The 21,567-nt window shown below is 39.8% G+C and overlaps 1 protein-coding gene and 1 long non-coding RNA gene across 2 annotated transcripts in view; one reads left to right on the top strand and one right to left on the bottom strand.

Moving 5' to 3' along the window:
* LOC141413718 (uncharacterized) overlaps window positions 1–8,149 on the bottom strand; it is a 38,101-nt gene extending 29,952 nt beyond the window's left edge. Inside the window, exon 1 of the long non-coding RNA XR_012438554.1 lies at window positions 8,024–8,149. This is a non-coding gene — a long non-coding RNA (uncharacterized lncRNA). The remainder of the gene's footprint in view (window positions 1–8,023) is intronic.
* On the top strand, window positions 6,817–20,065 carry Krt23 (keratin 23). Its single transcript, XM_020154912.2, has 8 exons — window positions 6,817–7,286; window positions 11,574–11,656; window positions 12,685–12,841; window positions 13,888–14,049; window positions 14,134–14,259; window positions 16,812–17,032; window positions 17,818–17,849; window positions 19,937–20,065. Exons 1-8 carry the CDS (start codon window positions 6,870–6,872, stop codon window positions 20,029–20,031), a joined length of 1,293 nt encoding a protein of 430 aa, XP_020010501.2. The 5' UTR covers window positions 6,817–6,869; the 3' UTR covers window positions 20,032–20,065.
* Window positions 20,066–21,567: the final 1,502 nt, after the last annotated feature.

Here is a 21,567-nt window from a genome sequence, read left to right as displayed (position 1 = left end):
TAATAAAAATAAGAGCTGAAATCAATGAAATAGAAACCAAAAAAAACCATACAAAGAATTAATGAAACAAAAAGTTGGTTCTTTGAAAAAATAAACAAGATCGATAGACCCCTGGCAAACCTGACTAAAATGAGGAGAGAAAAAACCCAAATTAGTAGAATTAGGAATGCAAAAGGGGAGATAACAACAAACACCATGGAAGTCCAGGAAATCATCAGAGACTACTTTGAGAACCTATATCCAAATAAATTTGAAAATCTAAAAGAAATGGACAGATTTCTAGATACATATGATCATCCAAAACTGAACCAAGAGGAAATTAATCACCTGAATAGACCTATAACACAAAATGAAATTGAAGCAGCAATCAAGAGTCCCCCCAAAAAGAAAAGTCCAGGACCTGGTGGATTCTCTGCTGAATTCTACCAGACCTTTAAAGAAGAACTGATACCAACCCTCCTTAAACTGTTCCATGAAATAGAAAGGGAAGGAAAACTGCCAAACACATTTTATGAAGCCAGTATTACACTTATCCCAAAACCAGGCAAAGACAACTCCAAAAAGGAGAACTATAGGCCAATCTCCTTAATGAACATTGATGCAAAAATCCTCAACAAAATAATGGCAAACCGAATTCAGCAACACATCAAAAAGATTATTCACCACGACCAAGTAGGCTTCATCCCAGGGATGCAGGGGTGGTTCAACATACGAAAATCAATAAACATAATAAACCACATTAACAGAAGCAAAGACAAAAACCACTTGATCATCTCAATAGATGCAGAAAAATCCTTTGATAAGATCCAACATCATTTCATGATAAAAGCTCTAATAGTAGGAAAGTTCCTCAACATTATAAAAGCTATATATGACAAACCTACAGCCAGTATTATACTTAACGGAGAAAAACTGAAACCATTCCCTCTAAAATCAGGAACCAGACAAGGATGCCCACTATCTCCACTCCTATTCAACATAGTACTGGAATTCCTAGCCAGAGCAATTAGGCAAGAAGAAGGAATAAAAGGAATACAAATAGGTAAAGAAACTGTCAAAATATCCCTATTTGCAGACGACATGATCCTATACCTTAAAGACCCAAAAAACTCTACTCAGAAGCTTCTAGACATCATCAGTAGCTATAGCAAGGTAGCAGGATATAAAATCAACATAGAAAAATCATTAGCATCTCTATACACTAACAATGAGCAAACGGAAAAAGAATGTATGAAAACAATTCCATTTACAATAGCCTCAAAAAAAATCAAATACCTAGGTGTACACCTAACAAAAGATGTGAATGACCTCTACAAGGAAAACTATACACTTCTGAAGAAAGAGATTGAGGAAGACTATAGAAAGTGGAGAGATCTCCCATGCTCATGGATTGGTAGAATCAACATAGTAAAAATGTCGATACTCCCAAAAGTATTCTACATGTTTAATGCAATTCCCATCAAAATTCCAATGACATTCATTAAAGAGATTGAAAAATCTACTGTTAAATTTATATGGAAACACAAGAGGCCACGAATAGCTAAGGCAATACTCAGTCAAAAGAACAATGCAGGAGGTATCACAATACCTGACTTCAAACTATATTACAAAGCAATAACAATAAAAACAGCATGGTACTGGCACAAAAACAGACCTGAAGACCAGTGGAACAGAATAGAGGACCCAGATATGAAGCCACACAACTATAACCAACTTATCTTTGACAAAGGAGCTAAAAATATACGATGGAGAAATAGCAGCCTCTTCAACAAAAACTGCTGGGAAAACTGGTTAGCAGTCTGCAAAAAACTGAAACTAGATCCATGTATATCACCCTATACCAAGATTAACTCAAAATGGATCAAGGATCTTAATATCAGACCCCAAACTCTTAAGTTGATACAGAAAAGCGTAGGAAATACTCTGGAGTTAGTAGGTACAGGTAAGAACTCTCTCAACGAAACCCCAGCAGCACAGCAACTAAGAGATAGCATAGATAAATGGGACCTCATAAAGCTAAAAAGCTTCTGTTCATCAAAAGAAATGGTCTCTAAACTGAAGAGAACACCCACAGAGTGTGAGAAAATATTTGCCAACTATACATCAGACAAAGGACTGATAACCAGAATCTATAGGGAACTTAAAAAACTAAATTCTCCCAAAACTAATGAACCAATAAAGAAATGGGCAAGTGAACTAAACAGAACTTTCTCAAAAGAAGAAATTCAAATGGCCAGAAAACACATGAAAAAATGCTCACCATCTCTAGCAATAAAGGAAATGCAAATTAAAACCACACTAAGATTCCACCTCACCCCTGTTAGAATAGCCATCATCAGCAACACCACCAACAACAGGTGTTGGCGAGGATGCGGGGAAAAAGGAACCCTCTTACACTGTTGGTGGGAATGTAGACTAGTACAACCACTCTGAAAAAAAATTTGGAGGCTACTTAAAAAGCTAGACATTGATCTACCATTTGATCCAGTAATACCACTCTTGGGGATATACCCAAAAGACTGTTACTCCAGAGGCACCTGCACACCCGTGTTTATTGCGGCACTATTCACAATAGCCAAGTTATGGAAACAGCCAAGATGCCCCACCACTGACGAATGGATTAAGAAAATGTGGTATCTATACACAATGGAATTCTATGTAGCCATGAAGAAGAACGAAATGTTATCATTCACTGGTAAATGGATGGAATTGGAGAACATAATTCTGAGTGAGGTTAGCCTGGCCCAAAAGACCAAAAATCGTATGTTCTCCCTCATATGTGGACATTAGATCAAGGGTAAACACAACAAGGGGATTGGACTTTGATCACATGATAAAAACGAGAGCACACAAGGGAGGGGTGAGGATAGGTAAGACACCTAAAAAATTAGCTAGCATTTGTTGCCCTCAACGCAGAGAAACTAAAGCAGATACCTTAAAAGCAACTGAGGCCATAGGAAAAGGGGAACAGGTACTAGAGAAAAGGTTAGTTCAAGAAGAATTAACCTAGAAGGTAACACCCACACACAGGAAATCAATGTGAGTCAATGCCCTGTATAGCTATCCTTATCTCAACCAGCAAAAACCTTTGTTCCTTCCTATTATTGCTTATACTCTCTCTACAACAAAATTAGAAATAAGGGCAAAATAGTTTCTGCTGGGTATTGGGGCGGGGGGGAGGAGAGGGAGGGTGTGGTGTGGGTGGTAAGGGAGGGGGTGGGGGCAGGGGGGAGAAATGAACCAAGCCTTGTATGCACATATGAATAATAAAAGAAAAAGAAAAAAAAAAAAGAAATAACCTAGAAGGTAACACCCACACACAGGAAATCAATGTGAGTCAATGCCCTGAATTGCTATCCTTATCTCAACCAGCAAAAACCCTTGTTCCTTCCTATTATTGCTTATACTCTCTCTACAACAAAATTAGAGATAAGGGCAAAATAGTTTCTGCTGGGTATTGAGCGGGTAGGGGGGAGAGGGAGGGGGCGGAGTGGGTGGTAAGGGAGGGAGTGGGAGCAGGTGGGAGAAATGAACCAAGCCTTGTATGCACATATGAATAATAAAAGAAAAAAAGTCTTTTTCCTGCATTTTCATATATTAACTAAATATTTATAATAAGCATGCATCATTTTTTTTTACCAGAAAAAGCCATCATTTCTTTTAAAATCTTATGGAAACTTCTCCCCAGTTACAAGGAAAAGCATTGCATGATGATACGAGAAGAGATTGCTTCCCCCATCCTCTCAAATTTCACCACCATTTTTTCCCAGCTAGATCGTGCTATATGATACATGAAATATTTGCTCAAAAAAAAAAAACATTTGCTCAAGATTAACTTACAAATCAGAACTCCCACACACTGATGCAAAATGAGACATGGGCCAAATTTAGGGGGCTAGTAAGTCCCTGCCTCTCAGACACACCTGAAATGAGTAAGACGTGATCAGTTCCATTGTGGATTCTGGTGAGAGAGTGAAGCCTGAGCTTGCACATACTGGTGTGGCTGTTCTCCTCACTGAGGCTGGGGCCACGTCAACAGGAACTAGAGCCAAGCACAACCTTGATCAAAACCAGTGACCAGGAACCACATCAACATGTGGCTTACTGCCACACATCTAAGTAGTTTCTAGGTTTCCCTCGCTTACTCTGCTCTCATCATATCTATCTTTTGTTGCCATAACAGAATACCTGAGAAGTTCATTTCTTACGGTTCTGGAGATTGGCAAGTCCAAGGTTGAGGGCTGCATTTGGCAAGGAACTTCTTGGTGAGGACTCTTCAGAGTCCTGAAGTGGTACACAGTATCACAGGGCAAGGGAGACACATACAAGAGACAGAGCCGGACTGGCTTTTATAACAGATCCACTCTCAAGGTAACCCACTAACCAGATAATCCTTTAATTCATGGATTAACCCATTCGTGAGGGCAGGACCTCATTACCTAACGATGTCTTAAATGTCCCAATTGGTGCCATCTCTTAATACCTCATAATGGGGAATAAATGTCAGCATGAGCTCTGGAAGGACCACTCAAACCACAGTACTCCCTTTACTCCCTTTTCATGCTAGAGATGTAAGTGGCCACAGCACTCCTTCTAAGCATTCCTCCAAGTTTCCTTTAGTCATGGCTAAATTTTTCCAGGGTGTGCACAATGAGATTAGGAAAACCCAGTGGCCTCTCCTTACTAAGGTCACTGGAATAGAAGGAGGACAGCTGGTGTGCTCCAATGGTTTTACTTGCAATTAGAAACAAATTGGCCTTTGTAGATGACTGGTCCAGTCCCAAAGGGGCTTTTTCCTGTTAGGAAGTGATGGTATCAGAGGGCCTGAATTAAAATCTCTCTCTCCTCTCTCTCTCTCTCTATCTCTCTCTCTCTCTCTCTCTCTCTCTCCTTCCCTGCAGTGTTGGGGATCAAACCCAGAGCCTTGTGAATGAAAGAACTCTATCACTGTGCTATACCCCTGGCCCTCTAAGTTAAAATCTCAACTCTAAAAAGTTCATTACTGAGTTAACACCCATTTATGAAATGGGGCTTGGAAGATGGAAGACATAATCCCTGCTTTCCAGAAGGCTGCAGTCTCAGCGCATGTGACAAATGTGTATGTGTTGTGGTCAGTAAAGTGCAGGGGAGACTCTGCCAGACAGAGAAGACAGTTGATGCCCAGCTTCCACAGAATGTCGGGGATGCCAAGTGGTCAGACTCACCGGAGTAGCTTGGATCCAGGTGAGGAATATCCTCCGAGTAGGTGTGCCCAATTCACGCAGGAGAATTCAGAAAATGATTATTGAAGGAGCTAATCCTTGAACTACAAGGGAAAGCAGGAGTGTGTGACTTTCCAGGCCGAGGGGACAACACAGACCAAGGCAGGGACACTTACAAATTCATGTGCTCAATTAGACTGTATATGCAAATCAGTTCTGAGCCGTTCACCTCTATGAGCCCTGATCCTTTACCTGCAAAATGGGAACAAAGGACTGGGAGTGTAGCTCTGTGGTAGAGTACTGCCTCGCATGCACAGGACTCTGGGTTCTATCCTCAGCACCACACACACACACACACACACAAATAGGGACAACTACCCTTGCCTGGCTGCAGTAAGAGTTATGAGAATTAAATAAGGAAAAGCAAAGGGCTACATAAACTGGGAAGTCCCATTACCACCATGAGAGAAGTGTATACAGGGCCCCATCTTAGCCCAACTCACTGATAACAGTGCCATATGACAGAAAGAATCCCTCTGTGTCTTTACTACTAACTCACCATTTGTCTTTCCTGTTCACCCACCCTTCGCGCACCCAACCCTTCCACCTCAGTTGTCCCTATCTGCAGAATTAGTGGTGTTGAACCAATAATGCTAAAGTCTCTTTCAATGCTGACATTTTACTTCTAAATCCCCTTTAAATCAAGTCACTAGTAAGCACATAGCTCCTGCCCCAGACTTTATCTTTATTCATTCCTAAACTTTATCTTGGCAAAGGAAGTATAGGATTCATCAAACATAATAAACAAGCATGTTAAACAACCCATGGCACTCTTCCTGATGTCAGCTGTTCCTGCTGCAGGTCACAGACCCAGAAGTCATCCATCCTAGAGCTCAGCTGGGACTGGGCTACTGGGCAGTTAACAAGGACTGAATTATTCCCCAAGTGCTGGGCACAGACTGGGTTGTTTGGTTTTGAGGTGTGCTGGGATGAAAGGCAGCCTGGAAGCGGAAGGCTCGGTCATTCATTAATTAATTGCATGTATAATTGAGGGTTTGTTCTAACAAGTGATTCCTTTGAAATTACTTTCCATCAAACAGTGACTGCCACAAAAGAATCAGATATTTAGAGTCCTCTCTGTTACCTTCCGCACACAAGTATGTTTTCTTCCAGGACCTGAAACTGTTCTGATCTGGCTCTCCCTCACTGAGTTCCTCCCACCCTCGATTTACAGCCAGTTTGTATGTGTTTGTGTGTGTGTGTTTAATGTCTGCTTTTTAAAAAGAAAATTTGTGCCACACCAAAATAACCTTAATGTGGGCTTTAATCTGACCTTTTTCAGATAAATAGACAATGGAAAAATTCCACGGGGAGATTATAAAGACACCTGATACTACTACCCACCTGATGTCGTAGGCCACACCTCCAGGTTACAACTGGAAGGGAGGAAGCAAACTGGCATATTGCTGTGGCTCTAAACAACAATGCCTGTTGGCCCACGGGCACTTCAGGATTGACCAAGAGGAAACACATGTTGCACAATGATAGGATCTTGTTGGTACAGTTGTCAGAGAAGGAAACTCCCACAGCAAAGGGCATAAAACTATGCAGGGCAGTTTGGGGCAGCTTAGTTTTGCAGTGCCAGGGAGCAGAGCAGAGTCCAGCCCTATGCCAAACACAGATGGGACCATGAATTCCAGCCACAGCTTTAGCCAGATCCACTCCGCCTCCCTCCATGGCATTGGAAACAGCTGGGGCCGGCTGAGAAGCTTCCCCCGAGCCCCCAGTGTCCATGGAGGCGCCGGAGGTGTCCGCATCTCCCTTTCCATCACCAAGCCAAGCTGCCTGCCCTCTGGAGGGTCTTGGGGGTCAGGAAGAGGAGGTTCCCTCCTAGGTGGAAATGGGAAAGTCACCATGCAAAACCTCAATGACCGCCTGGCCTCCTACCTGGACAAGGTGCATGCCCTGGAAGAGGCCAACTTGAAGCTGGAAAGCCAAATCCTGCAGTGGCACCAGCAGAGAGATCCAGGCAACAAGAAAGATTACTCCCACTATGAGGAAAACATCAGCCACCTGCAGGAGCAGGTAAGACGCTGAGTGACCCTGCAGCTGGAGGTGGTGCCACATTGCCAGGGGACCCTGGGGAGGAAAAAGGTTCCAAGGAAATGGCAAAAGAGCTCAAAGTAATTGTTCACAGAGATATTTGAGGATGCCTTCTTGTTATTACTTAAATATGGACTTGGGAAAGCTTTTGTATAATTAAATTTCTATACATAAATCACAGAAAATGAAGACTCAAAAATTACAGAAGTATTATATTTTAAAAAAACTGATTTTTCAGACTTGAAATTTTTGAAAAAAAAAAAACCTGAAAAATATAAGACAGCCAGTCTCTGCAATATCACTTATGATTCAACAATGTCACAGAAATGGTAAGGGCTAGTATGCATATTGCATGCCTGGTACACAAGGCACAGAGAGTATTTACTTTCTCATTACATCAGTTCTGCTCCACCTCAAAGCCCTGGTAGCAATGTGGCTATCTAACAACAAAAGGCTGAGTTAAACTGGTGTGCAGATCACACCTAAAAGCTGTCACTCCAATAGCAGAGGTTATCATTGTGACATCCCTGAGTATTCTGAGGGTAGGGGGGGTGCTAGAAGATAAATTGCTCACAGTTGTAAGAATGATGGCATATTGCTAGAAAAAAAATAATAAAATGAGTATAAGTTTTAAAATCTGAGAGTTGGGATGGATTATAGAGACATATTTCAAAAAGATAGTTTGTCAACCAAGTATTTATAACAAGCTAAATGCATACCTTCTGGGATGTCCAGTTGCAAGCAGAGGGAGTAAAGAAATCTCACCAAGTATTTTTTTAAAAGCTATATAAATTCCCTCTTTTATAAAACAGTCCCAGAAAATCCCTGTAAGATCATGCTTTACCCTACCAAACAAGGGCATGATAAGCTTCCAATATTTATACTGTATTATTTCACAATACTCAAGTCATCCTTGCTTGAATGTAGGAAGGACCAATCAAGATAATATAAATCTGTCCTTGTAATGAACCCTAATTATTGAATAATCAACCTAATAACTGAGTGTGTAATTACCTTAACTACATACTGCATGGTTGTCTTTACGAAGAAAACAAGGTGACTCAACATCCTCACCGTGTTTTTCATTTCATAAAGTTGCTTTGGTTTGAGAATGAAGGGAAAAGGAGATGTTTATGAATGGAGAACAGAAAGTATGACTCCCAAAATAAATGTAAGGTTAAACTGAATGAAATAATCTACTCACTAGCATAAGAGAGAAGGAAGGAAAGGAAGAAAAGGGGAAGGAAATAATTATTGAGCATTTCTTGTATGGCAGGCCTTATGTTGGATATTCAATATACATATCTGTGCTAAGAGCTTTCTACAGTGACAGGATTGTTCTATGTTATCTGTTTTAATTCTCACAACAACACTGTTAGGAAACTGAAGCTCAGAAAAGTGAAAAAGCCTTCCAAAGCCACCAGTAAGAGGCAAAGGTGTGATTCTCACTCAGGTCTGTTTCCAGCGGCCTCACAATTCCCACCTAAGCATCATGCTGACTAGCCTACCTCACTTGAAGATGGTATTTACTTATTATTTATAAAGACAAGGCACCACATTTGTAGTAGTATTCATGCCACACACATTTCATTCACATCACATTTAACTGAATCAGGTAGTTTTATCCCCAACTTATAGAATAAAAGACTAGTAATTGTCTAAATTCTTTAGGGTAGAATTGAGAAAAGTGAGGGGGTACAATTATGAGGAGGGGGCAACTTGCCCTCTCTCGGGATGGCCAGAATTCCACATTCTGAGACTAAATAGAAGTTTCTTCAGCTTCAACATCCACTCTTTTCTGGACTTTACTTCAGATTTTTCATTCTCTCTGGCTTTGAAGAAACCAGAGTTCTTCAAGGTTGAAATTATCTATTTTTCCAGTATCCTCCATTTGCAGATGAGAAACAGTGGTCCCCCAGTTACCTGACATTGGCCCCATCCTGGGCCTTGATGAAATACTCCAAGTACAACAGCATTCTGTCCTCCCTTTGGGAATTTTAAATGTTAGGCCAAAAATCTATAAAAATTAAGTTCAAAAATTAATTCAATCCTTTTGAAACACAGAATTAGACATAGTCATAGGAATGTTGCATATGTATGTTATATATATGCTATATATATAGATATATGCCATATATCTATATATATCCCTAAATGGTTCTTAATAGTACTATATTTGGTGTTTTTATTATGGTCAAAAAGTCTATTTTTCTGTTCCTGATAGGAGATTAGACACCCTGAAGCACCAACAAGATTTTAAAAGAATGAACTCAAGACCTTGGAGAGAATCCAAGTGGTTATTACAACATACAATATAAAACCTTTGCTGCATGTATTATTTCTCAATCCATCCTCATCCATTAATGACCATAGAGGATGTCTCAGAAATAGTGGATGCATCAATAATACCATAGCAAGTAAGCCTGAATGGTAGGAAATAGTTTTAAGTGTACATTTCAGAACTTACACTCATGAACCATGAGAATCCTCGCTGGGAGAATTAGAGATTTGATGTGGGCTTTGCAATGGAGAAATAACCAGTTTAACTCAGAAAAACCAAATAAACCCACAGAGGGTTATTTTTGCTTTTCTGATTCTGTGGTTTGTAGTGCAAAGTTTCCTGGATGTGAATCAAAACTTCATTGCATGTGTCAAATAGAGTAATTCAGCATACAAGGAAGTAAAGCCAATCCTAAGAGTCCTAGGATTTGGGGAAATGGAGCTACTTTTCATTTTGCATGAGATCAGATAATGAAAAGAATAGGGGCTTGGAAGGAAAAGCATCAGTAAGACTGCCCCAGAGCTGCACTGTAGACAGGAGACAAGAAAATACCTACAGTTTCCATTTTTAGGGCAAAGGAAGAAGTCATAGAACAATTTGGAATACCACAAAGGGAAGAAGGATGTTGGAAGGGACAGTCAATGAGGAAGGTCCCCAGCTGTTTCCCACCGTAAACAGCAAATGTTGGAGGGTCCATCTCAACATACAAAAGCTGGGGCTTTATCTAATGCAGACAGTAACTCTAATCACTAAAGGACTATTTTTTTTAAAGAAAATTGTGTAATATTCATTTGAACAAATTCCATTCCAACAAAGTTTTCAGAGCATCTCTAGTTTGCCAGAAATATGCCATCTTATAGCATCATTTTTGTTCAATATCTTCTAATTCAATTCTCATAACTCTTGAGGAAGTAGCTATTCTTGTTGGTGGTGGCATTTTATGGTTGAAGAAACTGAGATTCACTGAGCTCACTCAGCTCGTGGGTGCTGGAGCAGGATCCCTGCCCTGCTCGTTGGGTTCCAGGCCCAGCAGCTTCTTACCACTTCTAAAGGCTGCTATTGTGCACTCTTGAGACCACATTCCAAGTAGTCAGTGGAGCTTTAAATAGGAACAGATGGTTAAAAGATGCCTTTGTATTGAGGAATAGTTTTGTCCTATGAAAATCCTTTCTAAATAAAGGAATTAGCTATATGAATGCAATTATAATATCACAGAATTCTCTGACTCCAACTAAATTACAGAAGTTTAGAGTGGGAACTTCTAAGCTCACCTGTTTTCATCTCTTTATTTAACAAATGATGAAACTGAAGCACCAGAGTGGAGTGATGACCCAAGACCACGTGAATGGTCAGGAAGAGAGCCAGAACAAAGCAAGGCTCCAGTTTCTAATTTGGCACAATACTTGGTAAAAAAAGTATATAATACCTTTGGACAATGAGGTCTTTTCCACCCCATTTTCCCAAAGATGGTGACATACATCAAATGTGCACTATTTCTGTGACGCTAACATATTATTTACACAGTTACTGAGTTAAGAATTATATTCATCTAAAGTAATCATTACTGCACTGTAGGAGAGCTGAACTAACATTCACAAAAAGAAAAGGCTGAGAACCTAAACTCCTTTTAACATTTTCAGATGTGAGGAGCTTAATCAAAACATGTTCACAATACCAGAGAGTCGGAAGGCATTTTGAACAATCACTGTCCTTCCTCTCCCTATATCATTCTTTCAACCATTACATCAAAGCCAGCCTGTCAAAAAACAGTGAAACTGACTGAAACATCCTTGCTATAGTATCACTCCATATTGTGTGCCTAGTATGTGCTGGTGCTCAAGAAATACGTAATGATTTGATCTCCCCATTTCACTGCAGACAAAGAAGTCTGTGCTGAAAGCCACATACCCAGGAAAGTGAAGGGCAGAAAGACAGCTGTCATGTGTGGGTCTGTCCAACTGAAATAATTCTGGGTACATGTTTTACAGATAGTGGGCGGTAAGGCAACCAATGCTCAGATCATTGTCCTCATTGACAATGCCAGGATGGCAGTGGATGACTTCAGCCTCAAGTAAGTTCCTTCTTCACAGTGTTGTGTGGATATTTTTTTTTGTTTGCTTTACCAAAGGAAATCTCATCTTGCCATTACCCACATCTAAAATCTTTCTGAATTATAATAAATGGCATAATAATGATGATGAATACCATGTCCAGAAGTTGAATGGACCCTACTTTAAACAAACCAGATATAAAGTGCATGAAATAGTATGGAGAAATTTGAATATGAATCCAAGAGTCAGATAATATTAAAGAATTCTTAGCTGAGCACTAGTGTCTCACGCTTGTAATCCTAGATATTTGGGAGGCTGGGATCCAAAGAGTCAAGGTTTGAGGCCAGCCCAGGCAAATCAAAAAAAGTTTGTGAGGCCCTATCTCAATGAGGAAAAAAAAAGCTGGATGTGGTAGCTCACACCTGTCATCTCAGCTACGGCGGGAAGCTTAAAACACGAGGATCATGGTGCAGGGCAGCCTGGGCACAAAGCAATGCCCTATCTCCAAAATAACCAGAGCAAAAAGAACTTAAGGTGTTACTCAAGTGGTAGAGCACCTGCCTGACAAGTGCAAAGCTCTGAGTTCAACCCTTAGAATCACCCTCCACCCAAAAAAAAAAAAAAAGAATTCTTAGTTTTAGGTATAATAATTATATTATGCTTATTTAGAAAAATATCTTTTTCTTAAAAGATACATTCTGAAGCATTTAGGTTAAAATGTCATAGTACCTGTAATTTGTTTTGAAAGCTTCAGCAAGGAATATAGATGAGAGAAATTTGACAAAATACTAACAGTTACTAAAGCTCAGTAATGGGTATATGACTGCTTATTGTTCTATTCTCTCTATTCAATTTTTTAAAATGACACTTGAGACACCATCATAGAAAAGCATAGCATGAAACAGATGAGCAAAGGGCGTCCTGTACATGTTCATTTGCTCAGATTAGACCTGAAAAGTAAGGGATTCAACTCTAAACTAAGGTGAATCCTTACAAAGCCCATGACCTTCCAACAACAGGGGTGCTCTTCCCTTCCTTCCAACCAAAGGTATGAAAATGAACACTCCTTTAAGAAAGACTTGGAAATTGAAGTTGAGGGGCTCCGGAAGACCTTGGATGACCTGACCATTGTCACGACGGACCTGGAACAGGAGGTGGAGGGAATGAGGAAAGAGCTCATCCTCATGAAGAAGCGCCATGAGCAGGTATCTCCCAGCAATGGGCCAACTCTTAACCTGCACATTCCAGGGTGATCCAATAGCCACGGGAGAAAGTGCCACCTGAACCAGTACTATTGTCTTCATAAAGAATCATATTAATACCTAATTTCTCCAATTTCAAGGTTATCTACTCAGATGTAAAACCTAACTACCAAAATGCAATCATAATTAGTGATGAATCAGCTGGCAGTTTTAACAGACAAACTATTTACCTGGACTTGTTTGGTAATATACAAGAAGAATAAATATGTGTAACTGAACTTCCTTCAAGGGTCCGACATGCAGCAAATGAGGACAATAGAATAAAAAGAATCTGGTACAGACCAAGGTCAATATGACCTGTGGCAAAAAAATAAGAATCCTCATTTCCAGAGCATTTAACTGACTTTTTAAAAGTTACCATTCATCTTAAGTCCCTCCAACTGATAAAATGATAGAAAAACAATTCCTATTTTAGACAGATAAAAATTGCTTCTGAAAAAAATATTGCTTATGAACATCAAAGAATCCAGTTTCTGAATAGCCGGTTAGACAGTGATTCTTAATTAAACCTTTCCTGTGGCCACTTGATTTTCATAAACTCCTAAATTGTCATGCTCTACAGAGGCATAGGCATGAGATTATAAATGACTCTTCATCTTTTGGCTGTTGGTTATTGAACTGCTTCCCAAAAGCTCTGGCTGAAAACCAGAAATATTTAATTGCTTAATTGTACAGTCACTTCACCAATGGGGGAAAGAATTTTCAACACATACTTGCCTCTGAAATATTTTCAACCAGGGATTAAGTCAGTAATCATTGAGGTCATTTGATTACCTACCTTGTGCTTTTTCTTTATTGTATAGAAGTTTTAGAGGAAAAATGTATATAATATTTTGTCATTAACAAGTAATAACTAAAAAAACACACCAGGGAAAGCATAGCAACCGCCTGAATAAAGTAAATAAAGGTCTATTTACCTCTGCCAGCCAACACAACCATCAGCCTTCTGATCAACAGGACCAATTCATTTCTTCTCTGTTATTAAACAGGAAATGGAGGAGTATCACATGCCAAATGACTTCAAGGTCAATGTGAAGGTGGACACGACTCCAGGGGAAGATCTAATTAAGGTATTAGAGGACATGAGGCAGGAATACGAGCAAATAATAAAGAAGAAGCATCAAGACTTGGACACTTGGTTTAAAGAGCAGGTAAGAGAAAGGTAGACAGACCTCTGAAGTTTCCATTGCCGTGTGGTCCCAATGCCGATGCTTCTGCCTGTGCTTGGTTCACAGTCAGCTGCTGCCATGTCCCAGGAGGTGGCCAGTTCAACACCTGTGCAGAGTGGCCAAAGTAACATCCACGAGCTGAAGCGCACTTTCCAGGCCCTAGAGATTGACCTGCAAACTCAGCGCAACAAGGTGAGTTACAGCTAAGCATCCCGGGTCACATACTACCTGTTCCATAAAGCCTGTCCCTAACTCCCCAATTCCCTTGGGACATCTCTAATGTTCCCCTTTCCATCCAAATTGTTCATGATGGGAATGATAATAAGAAGTTCAGTTATAGTGTCCAGATGTTTCCTGGGTAGTTTATTATGTTAAATGTTGTTAATCCTCACATTAGCCTTTCCAGTTAAGTCTTAGTGTCCCCATTTTAGAAATGAGGAAAACAAAGTTCCAAACAGTTAAATTGGCAAGGGCCACACAATTGGTAAGTTGGGAAATGAGAGGTCCTACGACACCCCCCATAATCTCTATCAAGGCTCTCTCCATGTGGAACCCAGGTACCCCTAATCTTTAATACAGAGGAATCTTGGTGGCAAATCTAGGCCTGGCTGACTCCAAAGTACTGCTCTATTCATTATGTTTTGTCTTATCACACAAGAAACTGTAAATCCTTATCTCTAAATCAACTCTACCATCTCCATGGCTTGCTAAACGCTTTGTATGAGTGTCATAAGCTTTCAAAATTCATTAAATTTAATCTATCATTTGACTCCTTTCATAGCTTATTGAATCTTCCAATCATTCATCACTGTTACTCCTTCATAGTACACTACCTTAGTCTTGAAAGGACATAATTTGTACTGCAGGTGTATGTGATTAATGTTATGTTTTATAAATTAGTGATGGTGAACGGATATGAAAATGTGCACTATTGAGGTGACATTAATGAGAACCTAATGGCAGGAAAGTGTTCTGCAGCTTTCAAGACATTTTAACCTACATTATTTCACAAAGTTGGTGAGGCATTTATATCCATTTTCATGCATTCTACTGTGTGACACTATTCTTAGCACTGAGAATTTGATGGTGAAGGAGTGAGGATAACAGATAATAAATGTGCAAATTATCAAAATGTATAGTCTGTCAGATGGAGAAAATCAGTAGAATGAAATGAAGCATGGGAAAGGTAAGATGTGGCAGACTGACAAGCTGCTGTTTTAAACAAGGTGATCAGAAGAGGCTTTACTGAGAGATGACAGCTGAGTGAAGTCCTAAAAGAGATAAAGTGGTGCTTTATGTGGCTATGGGATTGGAGGGAGGTGTCCCAGGTGGAAGAAGAAACAGAAAATACAAAAGCCACAAGACAGAGAATATGCCCTATAATTTGGAGAAACAGAAGGAAAACCAATATGGCTGCAGCCATACTGAGCAGAGGAGGAGTGGGGAAGAGAGAGAAGAGAGGGGAGGCCATGGGGTTGCAATGGATCCAGGAAGTGTAGGACTTGTAGGTTACATTGGAGGAGGCAGTCAAAAAGAATTTGAAACAGCAGGTAATAGCTGCTGGAAAGAAACTGGAAGATAGATGAAGGGAGAGAACATGTAAGGGAGAAAACTAAGGTTGAATAATCTAGTAGAGAAGAGAGCAAATTCATTAAATTTGCTCAGACACAGACAGCCCGTACATCATAACCAAGGAATGAGTAACTGGACACAGGTTCAAGTTCACAGATGGAAGTAAGAGCAGGAACTTGTCAGAGTTCTCTCCTGATGCATTCATTCCCTCAAGTACATTGGCTGTGAGCTGAGAGAAAGGAGAGGAGGAGAGGAGTTTGGAGGACAGAGAAGAAAGAATGAAATAGCCCTTTCAGAAAAGAGAGGAATGTGGTACCAGAGAAATGTGGTTTAATGGCCATGCAACATAACAGACCCTGAAAAAATTAAACATCCAAACCAGGTATAATTTTCCCTTGAAGTTTAAAGTTATGTGCTCCACAAAAGCCAGTATTAAATCCAAACAGAACAGGAACTTGAACTCAGTCCTCTGTATTGGTTTTGAAATTTTAGAACGTCCTCAGAATTGACAATTTGTTACTGTTGTTATAAGCAAAAAACATTGTTTGAGACCAAGATTGCTAGATTTACCAAGTTAAAACATAGGACACTCCATTTAGTTTGAATTTTAAATAAATATCTAAAATTTTCTCTTTTAAGTATAAATATGTCCTGTGCAATTTGAGCATTACATTTGAGACCTATTTGTCCAAAAAAGTTATTTGATGTTCCAGTGAAATTCAAATTTAAATGTGTGTCCTCTATTGAATGTGGCATGCCTACTTAAGACCCTTCTCTGAAGGTAGAAAGAGACAGCAACCCAGGTTGTTGTCTTCCTCTTGGAGTTTTCCATCTGGCCAGAGAGAGAATGGAAGCATCAGTAAGGAACAGCTCAGAGCAAAGCAGCCTGTGCCCAATCCCCAATACCTAGCACAGACCATCAGCACTGCAGGAGTGCATCAGAGTTGCCAAGAACCCCCTGATATAATGGTTTTATGCCCAGAAAATGGCATCAGAAGTCCCACCACTGCCAGCCCAAGCCCCAGACCTGTAAATCAGCCTGTTTCTTATCTTTATGTCCACATAGTTACCAAGACATCAGCAGCATGGTCAGCAGAAACTAATGAACAAGCACACGCTGCTGAATTTGTCAAACCATTGCTCAGTGAAAGACGTATCATGTCCTCTTTTAGAAATCCGCTTTGGAAAACATGTTGTCAGAGACCCAATCCCGGTACTCCTGTCAGCTCCAGGACGTGCAGCAGCTCATTGCCCACTATGAGGAGGAGCTGATGCAGCTACGCTGTGGCCTAGCGCGTCAGAACAATGAGTACAACGTGCTCCTGGGCATCAAAACCCACCTGGAGAAGGAAATCGCCACCTACCGCCGGCTCCTGGAGGGAGGCAGCACAGGGTGAGGCCAAGGTGATGGGAGAGGAACATGCAGGGCATGCAGTGTCTGTGTGTACAAATATGGGTGCCCTCGAGGGTCTCCCAACAGTGGCAGTTGTAGGGGAAGAAGGGCTGATGTTGACCTTGTCTGGAAGACACCTGTCAGGTTTGCTTCATGAAGCAGCAAGTGTGAACCAATCAGCTAAAACTCCTCAGATGATAAAAATTTACACTTACCACAGTTAAAATGAATATTTCCAAGGCTCTAGGGAAAAAAAAAACTATGAATGTTTGGGTTATCATGTTTACCAGTGGGAATAAACACAATTTGAGCTCAAGGAAAAGAAGGCAACAGCAAGAGAAGATTCCTAAGAGATAGACATGTAGATTTTTCTGTCTCGTATTTCTGACCATCCCAAGAAATAATGGCTGACCATACAAAGTTTTTTCACCATATTAAATAAAACAAACCAAACTTTGATCAGACTGAGAAGCTCCGGGAATCCGAATTTGAGACCCTCACCCTGGAAGGGATCCTGGAAAATCCTACAGCAAGCTAAAAAAGAAGGAGGAGATGGTCTGAGAGACTTCTTCTGACCCCAGGGTTAGTGGGAGGCATTCCTCACTGCCTTCAGGATCCAAGAGTGTTCTCCCATGAACTCTTGATCTTGACATTGATGAGCTCAGACAATTATCCTCATTAAAGAGCTGATAGAATTTATAAGCAGGCAAAGAAGGTAGTTCATGCTGAGTTTTTATAATTATTGCTAATACTAAAGTGAACTTTAACCTTTCTCACATTTATAGGACAATGGAAGAATCTAAGTCAAGCATGAAAGGTAAGAAAAATCTTCCATTGTTTGAATCTACTTTTTTTCTTAATGAATCAACATGTTTATCCATTCTATAGCAGGCATAATCCTTACTGTACTGCCAAAAATTCTGGTTCAATTTTTATTTTGTTCCCAAATGGCCAGGAACTTTCAATTAACAAATTAAGTAACACAGAACAAAATGAGTTCTCATTATGATTTTCAATAGTACACAGGTTGAGTATTCCTTATTCAAAATGCCTAGAACCAGAAGTGTTTCTGATTTCAGACTTTTTTTTAACATCTGCCTATATACATAATGAGGTATCTTGAGGATGGGACCCAAGACTGAACACCCTTAAGGATGGGACCCAAGACTAAAAAAAAATTTCTTATGTTTTATGTACATCTGATGCTCTATACATAGGACTAGAGGATAATTTTATACAACATATATCCATATACACATATGTGTGTACGTATATTTTATATATGTATATATATATGGAGAGAGGGAGAAAGAGAGAGTATTGGGGTTTTAGCTCAGGACCCTGCACTTGCCAGATGGGTGCTCTACCACTTTTTTCAAATAGGGTCTCACTTTTGTAGCCCAGACCAATGTGGATAGCAGTCCTTCTATTTAGGCTTCCAGTGTAGCTGGGATGGCAGGCATGGGCTTTTATTGATTGAGATGGGATCTCACCAACTTTTTTTCTTGGGCTGGCCTCCAACAACAATCCTCCCTATCTCTGCCTTCCAAGTAGCTATGATTATACGTATGAACCACCACACCCAGTTTACTCAATATCTTAAACATCTTTTCACGAAACAAAGTTTAACAGTTTGGAATTTTCCTCTTGTGACATCATATCAGTGCTCAAAAAGTTTCAGATTTTGTAGCATTTTGTATTTTGGACTTTTTTTGGATAAGGGATGCTCAACCTGTATATGAAAGCTCTTTGCAAGCAGTAAAATATATTAATATGTATTAGTTGGTAGTATTACATCTCTATTAAATAACTGGGGTCTGCTTCCTAAACTCTGAGGAAATTAAATCACACCACTTCTTAAACTTAATTCTGCTGAACACTGCAGTTCCATGAGCTGTGACTAAGGTATTCTGAAAAACATGTTCTATCAGATAAGGTCGGGAACACTGTATACCATTTTCTTGAACAGTAATGTTGCCTTACCATATGTTAAAAATGGAGTAAGTACTGCTGTGATGAAGAAAAGTAATAAAAAAAAGAAAGAAACAACAGCAAAAGTTTTGCTTTACCCCCAACCATCTAGAACATGGGAGACTTGTTTTCACATATTACCATTAACATCTCACAGAAAAGTTCCAGTACTTCTCAGTCTGAATCAAGCAGTACTTTCACATTAGTTTTTGAAAAAATATTTCTAAGGTATTAAAGATTCAGAGGAGCAGAGTTGGGCTAATCACCACAGAACAGCTGGTGTAACTGCTACCCTTCTGCAAGATGCAACAGTTGGCCCTTCAGGCTCCCCTTAGACATGTCCAGGGATAGGAAACCCAGTTTTTAATGGGATAACCCAAACTACTGGGCAAAACATTTGACTTCAACTTTTTCCTGTAGTGTAGAACTAGTTTACTGACATGTCAGCAAGACATTTATTCAAATAAAGCATATCTTTGGCAACTGTTGCCATAATAAACAGACCTGGTTTCTCACTTACCCATCACATGTCGTGTTTTCTAGATCTCAAAATGAGATGTCCCAATTGGCTTATAGGGATCTGTAAGCTCACAGAATCTGTGATGCAAGAATCACAAAGTCATATCGGCAAAAAGCAGTCCTTACATACTTGTGGCCAGAGACAAGCTCCCATACCAGATACACCTAGGATGAAGGTCTTGATCTCCAGAAGGTGACATTGTTCATAGACCTTTGTTTCCTGGAGGGTGGAGGAAAAGTTCTCTGTAGTGTCTGTCATTCCTGTTCCCTTCAGCAGAGTCCACCATATTGCTTAGTGGATATTTTACAAGACACATAGAGCCAGCAGAGGCTGAGAGCAGGGAACTGAAAATGAGCACAGTTCAGGTGGTGGGGAACACCTGGCAGTGACCTCTTTGGTGATCTTTCCCTCAGCATCTGCAACTTCAACGATCAAGGCCATCACACAGGAGAGTATCAATGGAAGAATAGTTCTTTCTCAAGTGAATGAGATCCAAAAGCATGCGTGAGGCCAATAAAAGTTTCTGCCTGTTGTAAAAACTATTTTCTCCCAATGGAAAGTCCTTGCCTAGGCACTAATGGGTGAGTTCTCAAAGGTATCCTTGGAGTTATCAAACTTAGAAACTTTTTTTTCCTTTGGAACAATCTCAAAAGACTTCCCATATTATCTTACTATACTCGTGGACTTTTTTAGCCAAAGTATAAATTTATGACATTAAAACTCTGCTTTCCTACTATAAACTTCAGATTCCTGTCAATATGCCGATCTAGCTTCTAGCCAATAAAACGCCACTGAATCTGCATCATGTCTTTTTTATATCATAAGGCAAGGCAGGACCTCAAGACTCATTCTAATGAGAGGTTCTCAGAGCATCAACCATTAAGAGGTCTCTCCATGCTTCAAAAGTGTCCACAGCAGCCAAACACTAGGCAGAACTGTTACCCTTGAGCTATACAGCCCAGGGAAGATGTGTGGCTCATGAGGTTTTCCAGGCTCTGCCTGCAGAAAGGAGTTGGGAAGAAATAGAGAAAGGAGGCCCAGAAAGATTCTTTGAGAATGTGAGAGACCAAAAAGTTATTCCATCTTACTTTGAAAAAAGAAAAGGAGCTGAAGGACCTCAATGAGAATTAAAGCTAATTTGCTATTTGGGAATAGCAAATTATAACATATGAATTATAACATTTTCATCCAATGACCTAAAGTGTCCCTAAAGTCTTACTAATTTTCATTGTATAAATTAAGACAATCAACTCTTCCCAGTTTTCCCAGGGAACTCCCCATTCCCAGACAAACTGTAGTTATGGTAACCATATCAATAAAGAATTGCCTTGGCTTCACTAAGGAGAGGCAAGTAGAGAGAAATTAAACTATTTAAATAAAGAGACAATGGCATGAATTTTGACTCTAAGTCACAAAGAAACATCTTTCTCCCACATTTAAAACAGCCCACCTAAGAAAATCTTTCAAAACACCCATTACAAATTGATTAATTCTTGTGTGTTCAGGTGAGTTATCAACTAAAGAAGTTTCTGTTTATATTTGGTTTTAACAAACACACCCAACCTACATAAAGAAGGTAGAAATAAATTCTATTATTTTCATTCCAGAAATGCTTTGTGTAAATAGAAATTATTATGCTATTACCTGAAACCCAACTAAACAAATAATTGGCTACTCCAGAGAAGTATGAAGTATTATTTTGGAGTTTAATATTTAGGTCAAGATATTTACCTATAGTATGCTAAAATGGTTGAGTGCTTTTATCCATCTGATAGTGTTCAATCTAATCAAATATATGGCTTTGTAGATTAATTTTCCACTATTCTTTTTGTACACCTACCCTGTTGATGATGTATGAAATTGAGATGTAAACTTCACAAAACTTCATATAGATGTAGTGGTACACACCTGTAATCCCAGCACTTGGGAAGCTGAAGAGGAGGATCATAAGTTTGAAGCCAACTTGGGCTACATAGCAACTTGGGCTACATAGGAGGTAGACAGACCCCCCCTTAAAAAAACACATACAGTTCATAAAAATTCA

Source organism: Castor canadensis, chromosome 11 (genome assembly GCF_047511655.1).
Source record: "Castor canadensis chromosome 11, mCasCan1.hap1v2, whole genome shotgun sequence".
Lineage (NCBI taxonomy): Eukaryota > Metazoa > Chordata > Mammalia > Rodentia > Castoridae > Castor > Castor canadensis.
This window is presented reverse-complemented; position numbering and strand designations above follow the sequence as displayed.